Source organism: Tupaia chinensis, unplaced genomic scaffold (genome assembly GCF_000334495.1).
Source record: "Tupaia chinensis unplaced genomic scaffold, TupChi_1.0 Scaffold000586_1, whole genome shotgun sequence".
In the NCBI taxonomy this organism is placed as follows: domain Eukaryota; kingdom Metazoa; phylum Chordata; class Mammalia; order Scandentia; family Tupaiidae; genus Tupaia; species Tupaia belangeri.
In genome coordinates this window covers 69,032-82,215 of record NW_006160102.1, presented here as the reverse complement: position 1 = coordinate 82,215, position 13,184 = coordinate 69,032, and the positions used below count along the sequence as shown (strand labels likewise).

Sequence of the window (13,184 nt, the reverse complement as noted above, 5' to 3'; positions counted from 1 at the left end):
TCACCCCAGATAAGCCAAGATAGAAACTATTATCCCATCCTAATTAAAATGCCATAGCAAGCACTCATAAAGACTGTGCTGAACTCTGCTTTGTGGTAACTGGTTTTGTATATTATTTATATAATTTATTTTAACTCTTAATAAAACTCCTTCCTAAGGTTATTTATTAATTTATTCATTTCTTCCATGACAGAGAGAGAGAAACAGAAAGAGGCAGAGAGAGACAAAAACTCCCAGCAGGGTCTTTACATTATGATCCATCCCCAGGTTCAGTCAGCCAAAATTATAGGCACACACATGTCCTGAATGTATAGGAAGAACTCAGGACCTGAGCCTAGGACCTTCTCATGTACCTTCACCGTCATGAATGTGTGCCACCAAGGTTGGACTATAATAGCTTTTATTATATTTTATTACTCTCTGCATCTCAAGATGGTAGAAATGAGACTCAAATAAGTTATTTTAGGACTAGTGTCTCTCAGTACCAAGTGGTGAGTCTTATTTGGATGCATTCACACTTCTTCTCAGAGCCCAGATTTAGTTCTTTACCTTCTCTTCAGAATTTTCTCGGCTAGGACCAGCAGATGGAGTAATGGTTACATCACTGAACTCCCACATGGTCAACTCTAGTTCAAGTCCCAGACCTGGCAGCCTCAAACTCATGCCGTGTGCATGCCCAAAATCCCAAAAGGAGACTGGAGAAGGGACTGCAGCGTGGCAATCCCCTGTAGGGGTGGTTTCTCACTTTCTGTCTTTTGTCTCTCTGACAAGAGCACATGGCCTATAGCAAAAATCTCTCTAACATTTAATTTCTTTGCTGATTGCATATGCAGCTTCTGCTTCTGTGTTGTTATCTCATTGCATATAGTTTATATAAATGACTCAGTTAATCCTCTGTCAACCTCAAGCATTAAACTTAGTCTAATGGATAAGTTAATAAATGAAAACTGAGTTAAATTTAATTCAATTATAGTTCAGATAATAATATGAGTCTTGTGAATCACTTCTGAGTTCAAAACTTGATTCTGTCCCTTGATATTTATATAAATTTGCCACAAATTGTCAATATTTTTATAAGTCATTGAGGTAATTAAACATATTAAGCATGCATGGGAGTGTTTAGAATGAGCACTATAAAAGGTACCTGTGGGGACCAGAAGGTGACATGGTGGTTAAGGCACTGGCACTCCCACATGGCCAACCATGGTTCAAGTCCCAGATCTGGTGGCTTGCTTTCTCACTTTCCCACTCTCTCTCTCTCTCTCTCTCTCTGTGTCTCTCTCTGGTCAAATTTTTTAAAAAATGAATAAATAAAATTAAATTAAATAATTCTTTTTAACAAGTTAGCTATTAATTCAGGTGATCTGATTTGGAATATGAATTTATTGCAAGTATGTGACCTTAAACAAATCAAAACATTTCTTCACTTATGCACCTCAGGTTGTCCATTTATGCAAGAAAGAAAATGGGTATGTAATCTGTGTCAATTTCGCAATCTCCAAAGTCTTTAACCCTATGGACAGCTACTCGTCTCAAGATCCTGCCTTCTAACGTCCTGTGATTCATTTAGCCTTTCCACATGCCCAGAATAATGAGTCAAATAAACTACTTTCTTCAATTCACCCAACCTTAGATATTTCTGTAAGCCACAGAATAACAAATTAAGATGTCTATTAAATATTTCTTTCATTATGATTAATGATCTAGACTAGAGAATCAGAAAGAATAAATAATGGCTATGAAAAAATGAGGAAACAATGAAATATGTGCATGTGTGTGCATGCAAAAGAGATTTATGTTTATTTTACATTTACCAAGTGCTCCTTTCTTTTCTCATCTTTTCAGATAATCCTGTAGGTCACATGGAGAATACTACAAAGGTGACTCATTTTATTCTGCTGGGTCTAACCAACACCACAGATCTTCAAATCCCACTCTTTGTCTTGTTCACCCTCATTTACCTCATCACTCTGACTGGAAACCTGGGGATGATGGTGTTAATCATGTTGGACTCTCGTCTCCACACTCCCTTGTATTTTTTCCTCAGTAACCTGTCTTTTGTGGACTTGTGTTACTCTACAACCATCACTCCCAAGGTCATTGCTGGGTTCCTTATACAAGACAAAGTCATCTCCTACAATGCCTGTGCTGCTCAGTTATTCTTTTTCGTAGCCTTGGCCACTGTGGAGAATTTACTCTTAGCCTCTATGGCTTATGACCGCTATGCAGCAGTGTGTAAGCCTCTCCATTATACCACCATCATGACGACAAGTATGTGTGCTCGCCTGGCCGTAGGTCCCTACATCTACGGTTTCCTGACTGCCTCTATTTACATTTGTAATACTTTCAACCTCTCTTTCTGTAAGTCCAATGTGGTCCATCAATTTTTCTGTGACTTTCCAGCAGTCATGGCTCTCTCTTGCTCTGATAAACATATTAGTGAGTTGATTCTTCTTTTTATATCAAGCTTTAATGTGTCTTTTGGTCTTCTGGTTATCATGATTTCCTATCTATTTATATTTATCACCATCTTGAAGATGCATTCTTCTCGGGGACACCAAAAAGCTTTATCCACATGTGCATCCCATCTCACTGCAGTCTCCATTTTTTATGGGACAATTATTTTCATGTATTTGCAGCCGAGTTCCAACCATTCAATGGACACAGATAAAATTGCATCTGTGTTCTATACTATGGTCATCCCCATGCTGAATCCTGTGGTGTACAGCCTTAGAAACAAAGAAGTCAAGAATGCATTCAAGAAGGTTGTTGAGAAGACAAAGTTGTCTGGAAGACTCTGCTTTTAACCTTGTAGGGTGCATTATAACCTAGCTTCATTTCCTTCAGAACTTTTCCCTGAAATTAATCACATTTTACCTTCACAATGCAATTTGATTTCTGTGGAGACTGGCTTGCTTTAAAATTTGCTGCCAAGGAAAAAGAAAACAAGTCTAGAAATTTATTATCTTCATGATGATAGCATATATGTTGGGGTCTCGTCAAAATATTTTAAAATGACACTTGATTTATTCACTTGCCCCACTATATTTTTCTACCTATGTCAATGCAAGTATATGTGTAAAAGAGTACAAAATATGTTTGTTTAGAAGTACATATAAATGAGAAATTTGTCGGAGGAAAGTGAAGTATGAGTAGTTTTTATTAAAGCAATTTATATTAATTTGGGTATTAAAACAAACTTTTGTGTTTCTTTCTTTAGTTATATTACTAGTCTAAAAACACAAAGTAGGGAAAAAATTATGGACTTTAAATGAAAGTATGTTCCTTGGGGTCTCATTTGATAGAGACATAAATTATTACTGCATCCTACATAAATTAAAATTGTTTCTGACCTTATTGTTTTGTAGAACCTACATAGACACACAAAAATTTTCCCAAAAAATAAACTCATTTTAGTATAAAATAATAATAGTAATGTATTTGTATATGACCACAAACATCTCACACTATTTAAAAATGTACCGAGTGGGACCAGCAGGTGCTATAGTACTTAAAGTGCTGAACTTCCATTTGCTGATTGCAGTTCTAGTCTCAGACCTGGTGGCTTGAAACATGACAGGTAAGTGTGCACACAAGAATAATGGAGAAGGAATTATTATGGCTTGCCCATCCCTTCTTGAATATTTGGGCAGTGAGAATGTAAACTTGCCAGCCACTGTGGAGAATGATATGGAGGTTCCTCAAAAACCTTCAAGTAGAACTACCATATGATCCAGCAATTCCACTCCTGGGTATCTACCAAAAGGACAGAAGAATGAATTGGAAAAGGACTTGCACATTGATGTTTATTGTGCCACTATTCACGATTGCTAAGACACTGAACAAACCCAAATGTCTAAAACAGATGAATGGATTAAAAAATTGTGGCACATGTACTCCATGGAATACTATTCAACCATAAAAAACAACAAGGCCCTGGAATTTGATAGAAAGTGGACAAATATGGAAGACTCATTGCTGAGTGAAGTAAGTCAGCTATGAAAGAGAGACATTGTATGTCTCCACTTAACATATACCAACTGTCTGCACTCTATGGTACAGACTGAAAGACTGGAGAAGATAAAAGCATCGAAAATTATAATGGATACTAGAGACAAAGCAGAAAGAGAGTGTGGGAAGGGAAAAGCATAGGAAAGGAAATATGGGGGTAAAATAGAAAGGTAAGATACTTGTGGGACACAGATAAGGTTTCTTATCTATTAACGAGTATGTGCATAATAGTCTCAACTGGGCTGCACTGAAGTGTATATCATGCTGGGTAAAGTCTCTTCACAATCTAAATGATGTATAGCAATTTAATGTATGAACCATAATTTAAAAATTAATTAAAGAAAGAGCAAGAGATGAGCATGAATTAAAAGTAAAACAAAATTTTTAAAACCTTGTAGTAACAAATGCTAGAAAAATGTAAAGTAGTTAAAATACATTTATGGTACACATGCAAAGTGATAGCACCACTTCAAAAGCAGTTCAGCCGATTCCATTCCATTAAACATATATTTGCCATGTGACACAAGAATCTAACTCCTGGGGAACCAGCAGTTAGCGTAATGGCTATGTCGCTGGACTCCCACGTAGTCGACCGCGGTTTGCGTCTCGGACCCGGTGGCTTAAATCTCACGCTAGGCGCGCATGCGTGCGTGCCCAAGATCCCGAGAGGAGAATGGAGGAGAAGGGATTGCGGCGTGCCCATCCCCCCTGCTCGCTTTCTGTCTCCATGTCTCTGTCTGTCTGGCGAGCGCACGCACCCTATAGCGAAAACCTCTCCAAAAAAAATTAAATAAATAAAAAATTAAAATAAAAAAAAAGAATCTAACTCCTATGTATTTATTCAAATAAATTAAAAATCTCTATTCCTAAAAAAAAAAAAAGATGTATCTCAAAATGTACAATAAATTAAAGGACCCATACTCACAGTCTATGTAATAGTAAGACTGTAAAATTCTATTGAAAGGAAATTCTTGTAAAGTCATAACTGTGTGGAAAAAAACAATTAAGTGGTTGCCACGTCATAGGTAGAAGAAAGCATTGACTACAAGACTACAAGAATCTCAGGGGTTTTTTCTAGGATGATAGGAATCTTTTCTATAATTGTGGTAGTGGCTACGCAATTTGTCTACACATATATTTAATATATTAAGCATATATTTAAATGGGGTTTTAATGGAACTATTTTGTCCACCTATGGTAAAAAATTGACTCCAGAGTTCAGGAAGACAGGTATGGATTCTGAGCATGCGCCTGCTTCCTGCAGTTATTTAAGTTCAGGGACTTGCTCAGCCCTGCCTGAGCTGCTACAGCTTACAATTGCATGCAGAGCCAGGTGGTGCATGCAGAGCTCAGTGGTGTAGCGATGCATGCTCACTTCTGTGACCCCATGAGTCCCAGTGTGCTCCACCAGCCTCACGTCCACACTCCAGGTGAGTTATGCTGGGCTTCTTGCAAGTTAAAAACACCACAGTGCAATGAAAACCCCAACGCTTCTCAAGTCAATCAAAGCCGAGAGACATCTCTGGAACCAACTCCAGTCACTAGGGGCCATTGATGTAAGTCCAGGGTAGACAAAGGACTAGTACAATGGCAAGCACAATGACAAGCAGTTCAGAGTATGCAGCCCTAGCAAACATAGGAATGACTTCCAAGATCCCTTGGGGGTTTGTTCAATCTCCTGCCACAGGCTGGAGGAAAGGACTATGAGTGCACACGAGTGAGTGCACTAAGAGGGCTAATTTTCTGGGAAGTAGGTATTATGCCATGAATCTGCCTCTGCAAAGATTTTGAATTGTCTGAGGCTGTAACCATTGAATTGTCTAGAGCCTGCAACCAGACTGATGAGACTGCTGAGACTGAGGTCAAAAAGAGTTCAGGGGCCAAAATGAACTATATGGGCTTCTGAACTTAATATTTCTCTATGGGAGTTGTCTTAAAATAGTCTTTCTTGAACACTTCTGACAAAGATTTAAAAAGCACTGCCTAGCTTCAGATCCCTAAAGCAATGACACTGTTCCCCAGTGAAAGGACAAAAGTATTTAGCTAGAGAGAAATGTAGGTGGACTAACAAGAAGAGGGTAGGTCCCCTTTCAAAGTATTCTCTAACTCAGTGAAGCTACTTCTGAGTGACAGACAAAAAGAGGGGGAGATGACAAAAGAAATGAATGATAATAGGGAGTCAGTGTTTTGGACCTAACCAAGATAGGGGTAGATCTTCTAAAAACCATACCAAGAATATTGACATAAGAGGCAGTCTTCTGACCTGTGAGAGAAATGAGTGAGGTAAGCCTTAGTGTCCTACCTCAGGGACATTTTCTCACTTTCTTCAGGAAGAAAGTGCCCAGTATGTGAGGGCACGAGTACTTTCCTGATATACAAGAGAATCAAGTATCTCCAAGTTTTTCTTCCTGCAATGATGCTGCAAGTCAAACAAAGGGTGGGGTCTCTCCTCCGAAGAGGTGATAAAATAGGTACGTGTCTGACTGCACCCCTCATTGGAAACGTTGGTGCCCCTCACTATTGGCTGTCGGGTATAAACACCTGGTAGGACTGGGCACACAAGGAGGGATGGAATACCTTAGTGCCCAAGGCAGTCCTAAACTGTATGACGCTGCCATGGAACCTCAGATGAGGACCCACTCAGACTCTGTGGCCAAAGCCATGAGTCAAGAACACAGTCACATGGTCACTCATTCACCATTGAAACAAGAAGTAACAAGACATTACCTCTCACCAAGAAATATTCCTGAAAGTGACAGTAGTCACAGAATGGACTCATAAAGTGAAATACTCAATGGTTAGAAGGGACTCAAACACCCAATCTAGTGAAATGCAAGATTCCTAAGGGCTAAGACAGACTTGAACCCTCAAACTAGCAATGTAGACTGCTAGACTTCTACCTAAGGAGGGACTTAAAGCCCTGATCTAGCAACCCAGATTGTCAGGCACTGTCTAAGGAAGAATTCAAATACCCACTAGAGACACATATCTGCCCAGCTCTCAATTCCAGCAATGTCTTGGTGGAATCCGAGTAGAAACTCCTTCAGTTGCACCCAGTTGGACCTGAAATACTCATCAGCGGTACCTCGTGTGCCAGTCTCATACTCCTGAATCAGCTAGTCTTAATCAGAAAGAGTAAGGAGAAACAGAGGAGAAAAGAACAGGAAAGACTCCAGAGGGTTTCTTACCAAGACTTTGTGGTTGGGAGGAACAGTTGGTGTCCCTCGTCTGGCTATCAAAGATCCAGAAAGGTGTCCTTAGGGTTCTGGAAAATCTCAGCTTCTGCCTCCCCCAGAGTACCCTGAGTGTTGGGAAGCTGGGTGCATGAGGCTGCCCTCCCTGGAGGCCTCATCCAGGTACTACTAGGTTAAATCTCGCTAGGGCCTCCAAATATTGTATTTCAATCAGTGCAAGAATAAGAGGGCATTCTACTTTTAGTCAAATTAAAGGAGCCTTTATTAAGCTAGCAGCTCCAGGAGGACTCAAGTTACTCCAAAACCTTGCAGCCCCAAAGCAGGAGAGAGGAAGTTTTATAAAGGCATAAACCTCAAAGGTAAAAAAAAAGAAAAAAAAAAAACTGCACATCTAAGGAAGTACAGGCCTACAGGCCTTGAGTTATATGAAAACGGTTAACAAAAGCCAAAAAAAGTGAGTTATCTGGAAGGACAGTTATAATTAGCTGGACAGTTACAATGGGATGAATAGTTATAATTGACTACATCACCTGGTGATAAATATTTAGTTAGGAGGACATGATAGGACGGCAGTGTTTATCGAGTGTTGATAAGTATTCAGTGAGGAATTTTTAGGAGACACATACGGGTCAGAGTACCGGGAAAGGGAAATGGCAGGAGAGTCACATTCAAAATTGGGGTGCTCATGCTTCAATCTAACATACTTTGATCAACATCTCCCCATCTCTACTCTCCCCTAATCATACATGTCTTCGTTAACTATCATTCTATTCTCTATCCTCATGAGGGCAACTGTTTTCGGTTCCACATGTAGTGATATTAAAGAGTATGTCCATTTTCCTGTCTGAATTATTAACATGATGTTCTCCAGGGACATCAAAGTTGTCACAGGATTTTCTTCTGTTTTATTGCTGAATACTCTCCCATTGTATACATATATCACATCGATTTTATCCTCTAATTCATTGATGGACACATAAATTGATATGTAAACATATTAACTTATGGCTATTGTAAATAACATGGGAGTATAATGAACATAGGAGTATAGAGAGTTCTTCAGCACACTCATTGTATTCACTTTGAATAGATACCCTGTGGTGAGATTGCTGAGTCCTAGAGTAGTTCTTGATTGTCATGGTGATTACATGGTCACTTCTATTTGTCCACATTCTCAAAATTATACATTTAATGTTCTGTATATAAATTATACTTTTTTAACTAAAAAGGAAAAAAATATGACAAATAATGGAAATACAACTATGAACTTGTTCAGAAAACTAAGCTAGGTTCCCAGACGCAGTTTAATTGCTTATTCCCTGAACAAAGGGTATAAGAGAATCCATTGCCCTCACAAGAGGGCGGTTCCTTTGAGATTTCCATATCTAGAAGTCCCTCCTTACCCACATCCACTGCCTTTGAAATACCAACTTGTTCTCCTGTTTCACATTTTAGTGGGAATAGACAATGTTCAGAGTTCCTTTGGTCATGAATTTTTTCACCTGAATAGGAATGGTTGTTAGTACATATGTTGGCTTTGTCCCAAACCACAGCTTCTGAATTTGCAGTCAATGACAGAGAAAAATGCCCAACATAAAAATTGGGTTGAATGTGGTTAAAGTAATAGGCCTTTACTGAGTTGTTTTATAGACTTCATCTTACTTTTCAAAGTATAGTTCTGCATAATTCTCTGACATATGTTGGAGCCTTAATAATATGTTTATTTCACAAATTAAAAATATTTAGATTGGCATAGGATAAGTGAATTTTTAAGTCAATTTTTTATCTGTGTCTAAGAGAGAGATTCTCTGATAGAATTACTCGTTTTCCTGTGGCAGAGTTTCAGATTGCTCATTTCAAATTCAGGATCTCAGTACCTTTTCTCATGAAACAAGGTAAGCTGGTATATTTTAGATACATTTTCTGTGAGAAGTGTAATAATATAAAAATATTAGGGAAGCTGTAACTGTTGAGCTTTATTTGAGCTCAAGATATGATGTCAAGAACATTTTTCTAAAGGGGTTAGATTGGAGTCCTAAAAATATCCTGTGTTGTTTCCAGTAGGATATTTCATGATTTTCATAAAGCACAAAGTTAATTCCTAAACAGGATGGGGGAAATCTATTATAAACAATGCTTTCAATGAATAATTGGTAATTTGATCTTCTTTACTACCTGTTCACTACTTTACTTACTTCTCCATCACTGTACGGAAATTGAACCAGTTTGTGCAGATATATCTTTAGATTCCAGAAAGTGCCTCACAAAATTAATTAGATCCTGACACTCTATAACTTGTAATATTCTCACTTTCCTATTCTGTATTGGCAATAGTACTGATTTATAAAGTTGTAAAAAGTAAGTAAACTATACTAGCATCTGAGTCTATAATTCTCTAGTAAGTGAATGTAAAATATAGCTTATGTTATAAAATTTCTAGATTTCATATCATGTATGCTGTTAATAAGCAAACAAATATACTGTTAGGGACTAGTAATATTGAGTGAAGTTACAAAATTGCTAGAAAAGGGTTAACAAAGACATCTACACAAAATTATGCTGCCAAAGTCTCCGAATTCAAATTACAAATGAAAAACCAATCTTACAGAGCCAGTAGCCACAATTACACATCTGAACACTAGAAGAAAATCTCCTATTCATGTATTTTCAATCTTCTATCTCCATGAATTATCTAACAATGGGAGTAGATAGAGTAGGAATGAGTTTTCAAAAAGGAAAATTCCTATTCTGAACTCTGGGATCATATGAGAACCATATATTCAATTTCCAGTACAGCACAGAGACGAGGCATAGTGGTATGTACCATAACTTTAACATCTCAGGAAGGTTGAAGTTGGTGGCCTGTGAGCTCAAGGCTGACCTAAGCAACATAGCAAAACCATGTTAAAAAAGAATAAAGCACAGTGGTGCATGTATGTTGTCTAGGCTAGAAGGCTAAGGTTAGAGGAAGAGAACAATGACACTCTGTCTTTAAAAATATAAATAAATAGAGAAAATAAAACTTCTTCAAAATAGAAAGGCAGGAAAATTAAGCTAGAAGTCCTTGGATCCTCACTTAGAATGGGTGATCCATAAAGAGAAACAATAAAAAACAATGAGTGTTCCTCTACCGTGTGAGAAAATGCAGATCAAACAAATGACTTCTAGGCTTCATACTCACCCACACCTTGGAGGTCACTTCATCCCAGATCTTTTTCAAACCAAGATATAGACCATCATCCCATCCTAATTAGAATGTCATAGCAAGCACTCATAAAGCCTGTGCTGAACTCTGCTTTATGGTAACTGGTTTTCTATGTTATTTCTTTTAACTCTTAACGGCAACTCCTTTGTAAAACGTTATTTATTAATTTATTTATTTCTTCCATGACAGAGAGAGGGAGACAGAAAGAGGCAGAGAGAGATAAGAACTCCCAACAGGGTCTTTCCATTATGATTCATCCTCAGGTTCAGTCAGCCAAAATTATAGGCACACACATGTCCTGAATATACAGGAAGAACTTGGGACCTGAGCCTAGGACCTTCCCATGTGCCTTCACCAGCATGAATGTGTACCACCAAGGTTGGACTACAATAGCTTTTATTATATTTTATTACTCTCTGTATCTCAAGATGGTTGAAATGAGACTCAAAGAAGTTATGTTAGGAGTTGTGTTTCTCAGTACAAAGTGGTGAGTCTTATTTGAATGCATTTACACCTCTTCTTAAAGTCCAAGTTCAGGGACCAGCAGTTAGTGTAATGGCTCTGTCACTGGACTCCCACGTAGTTGACCACGGTTCGAGTCCTGAACCCTGTGGCTTAAACTCACGCTTGGTGCGTGTGTGTGTGTGCCCAAGATCCCGAGAGGAGAAAGAGGAGAAGGGATTGCAGTGTGGCCATCCACCCCGGGGGGTGATTTCCTCCTTTCTGTTTCTCTGACTCTCTCTGTTTGTCTGGTGAGCGCACGCTCCCTACAGCAAGAATCTCTTCAAATAAATAAATAAATAAATAAAGTCCAAGTTCACTGATTTTGCCTCTCTACAGAATTTTCTTTGCTGGGACCAGCAGATGGAGTAATGGTGCATTGCTGCACTCCCACATGGTCAACTACAGTTCATGTCCTGGACCTGGTGGCCTCAAACTCATGCCGGCTGCAGGTACGTGAGTGCCCGAAATCCCAAAAGGAGACTGGAGAAGGGATTGCAGTGTAGCAATCCCCCTGAGGGGTGATTTCTTACTTTCTGTCTTTCGTCTCTCTGGCAAGAGCACATGACCTATAGCAACAATCTCTCTCTAAAAAAATGTCTTTGCTGGTTGTATATGCAGCTACTGCTGCTGAGTTGTTATCTCACTACATATAGTTTATATAAACGATTCAGTTACTCCACTGTCATCCGCAAGCATTAAGCTTAGTCTAATGGATAAGTTAATAAATGAAAACTGAGTTAAATTGAATTCAATTAAAGTTCAGATAATAATATGAGACTTGTGAATCACTGCTTCTGGGTTCAAAACTTGACTCTGTCACTTGATAGTTATATAAATTTGCCAAAAATTCTCAATATTTTTATAGTTCATTGAGGAAATTATACAGATTTAGCATACATGGAAGTGCTTACAATGAGCACTATAAAAGTTAGCTGTAGGGACCAGCAGGTGGCATGGTGGTTAAGGCAATGGACACTCCCACATGGTCAATCATGGTTCAAGACCAAGACATACTAGTTTGCTTTCTCACTTTTCTTCTCTCTCTTTCACTGTGTGTGTCTTTCTCTGTCCAAATAAAAAAAAAGAATGAATAAATAAAATTAAATAAAACATTTTTTTTAAAGTTAGCTGTTAATTCAGGTAATCTGATTTGGAAACTGAATCTCTTATAATTGTGTGACATTAAACAAATCATAACTTATTTCTTCACTTCTGCACCTCAGGTTGTCCACTTATGCAAGAAAGAAGATGGGCATGTAATCTATTAAATTCTTCAACCTCCAAAGTCTGTAATCCTATAAATAATATACCCACTGTCATAAGTTGATGTCTCATCATAAATCCATATGTTGGAATTTGATTGTATTTAAAAGGTATTAACTGGAAACTTAATCTCTTCATTGTGAACCATGATTATATCTTTTGATGTAATAAATTGATTAGGGCAGGAACTCTATTATTGGCTCTGGTGTGTATGTAAGAAGAAGGAGACCAGAGCAGGTGGAAACTTGTGGACAGCTACTCTTCTCAAGATCCTGCCTTCTACTATCCTGTGATTCATTTAGACCTTCCATTTGTCCAAAATAATGAGTCAAATAAACTACTCTCTTCCATTCACCCAGCCTTAGATATTTCTCTAAGCCACAAAATAAGAGATTAAGATGTCCATTAAATATTTCCTTCATTCTGATTAATGGTCTAGATTAGAAAATCAAAAAAAAATGACTATGGAAAAAGGAGGAAACAATGAAATACATGCATGAGTGTGCATGCAAAATGTTTATGATTATTTTACATTAACCAAGTGCTCCTTTCTTTTCTCATCTTTTCAGATAATCCTGTAGGTCACATGGAGAATACTACAAAGGTGACTCATTTTATTCTGGTGGGTCTAACCAACTCCGCAGATCTTCAGATTCCACTCTTTGTCTTGTTCACCCTCATTTACCTCATCACTCTGACTGGAAACCTGGGGATGATGGTGTTAATCATGTTGGACTCTCGTCTCCACACTCCCATGTATTTTTTCCTCAGTAACCTGTCTTTTGTGGACTTGTGTTACTCTACAACCATCACTCCCAAGGTCATTGCTGGGTTCCTTATACAAGACAAAGTCATCTCCTACAATGCCTGTGCTGCTCAGTTATTCTTTTTCGTAGCCTTGGCCACTGTGGAGAATTTACTCTTAGCCTCTATGGCTTATGACCGCTACGCAGCAGTGTGTAAGCCTCTCCATTACACCACCACCATGACGACAAGTATGTGTGCTC

At 38.3% G+C, this 13,184-nt stretch overlaps 2 protein-coding genes across 2 annotated transcripts in view; both read left to right on the top strand.

The window, feature by feature from the left end:
- Positions 1-1,859: 1,859 nt before the first annotated feature.
- Positions 1,860-2,807, top strand: LOC102471336 (olfactory receptor 5B2-like). The gene has a single exon (XM_006158371.2). It carries the CDS (start codon positions 1,863-1,865, stop codon positions 2,805-2,807), a length of 945 nt encoding a protein of 314 aa, XP_006158433.1. The 5' UTR covers positions 1,860-1,862.
- A 9,956-nt stretch (positions 2,808-12,763) lies between these two features.
- Positions 12,764-13,184, top strand: part of LOC102470910 (olfactory receptor 5B2-like) — a 12,513-nt gene continuing 12,092 nt past the window's right edge. The window contains exon 1 of the mRNA XM_006158370.1: positions 12,764-13,178. Coding sequence (XP_006158432.1) covers positions 12,764-13,178 — 415 coding nt within the window. The remainder of the gene's footprint in view (positions 13,179-13,184) is intronic.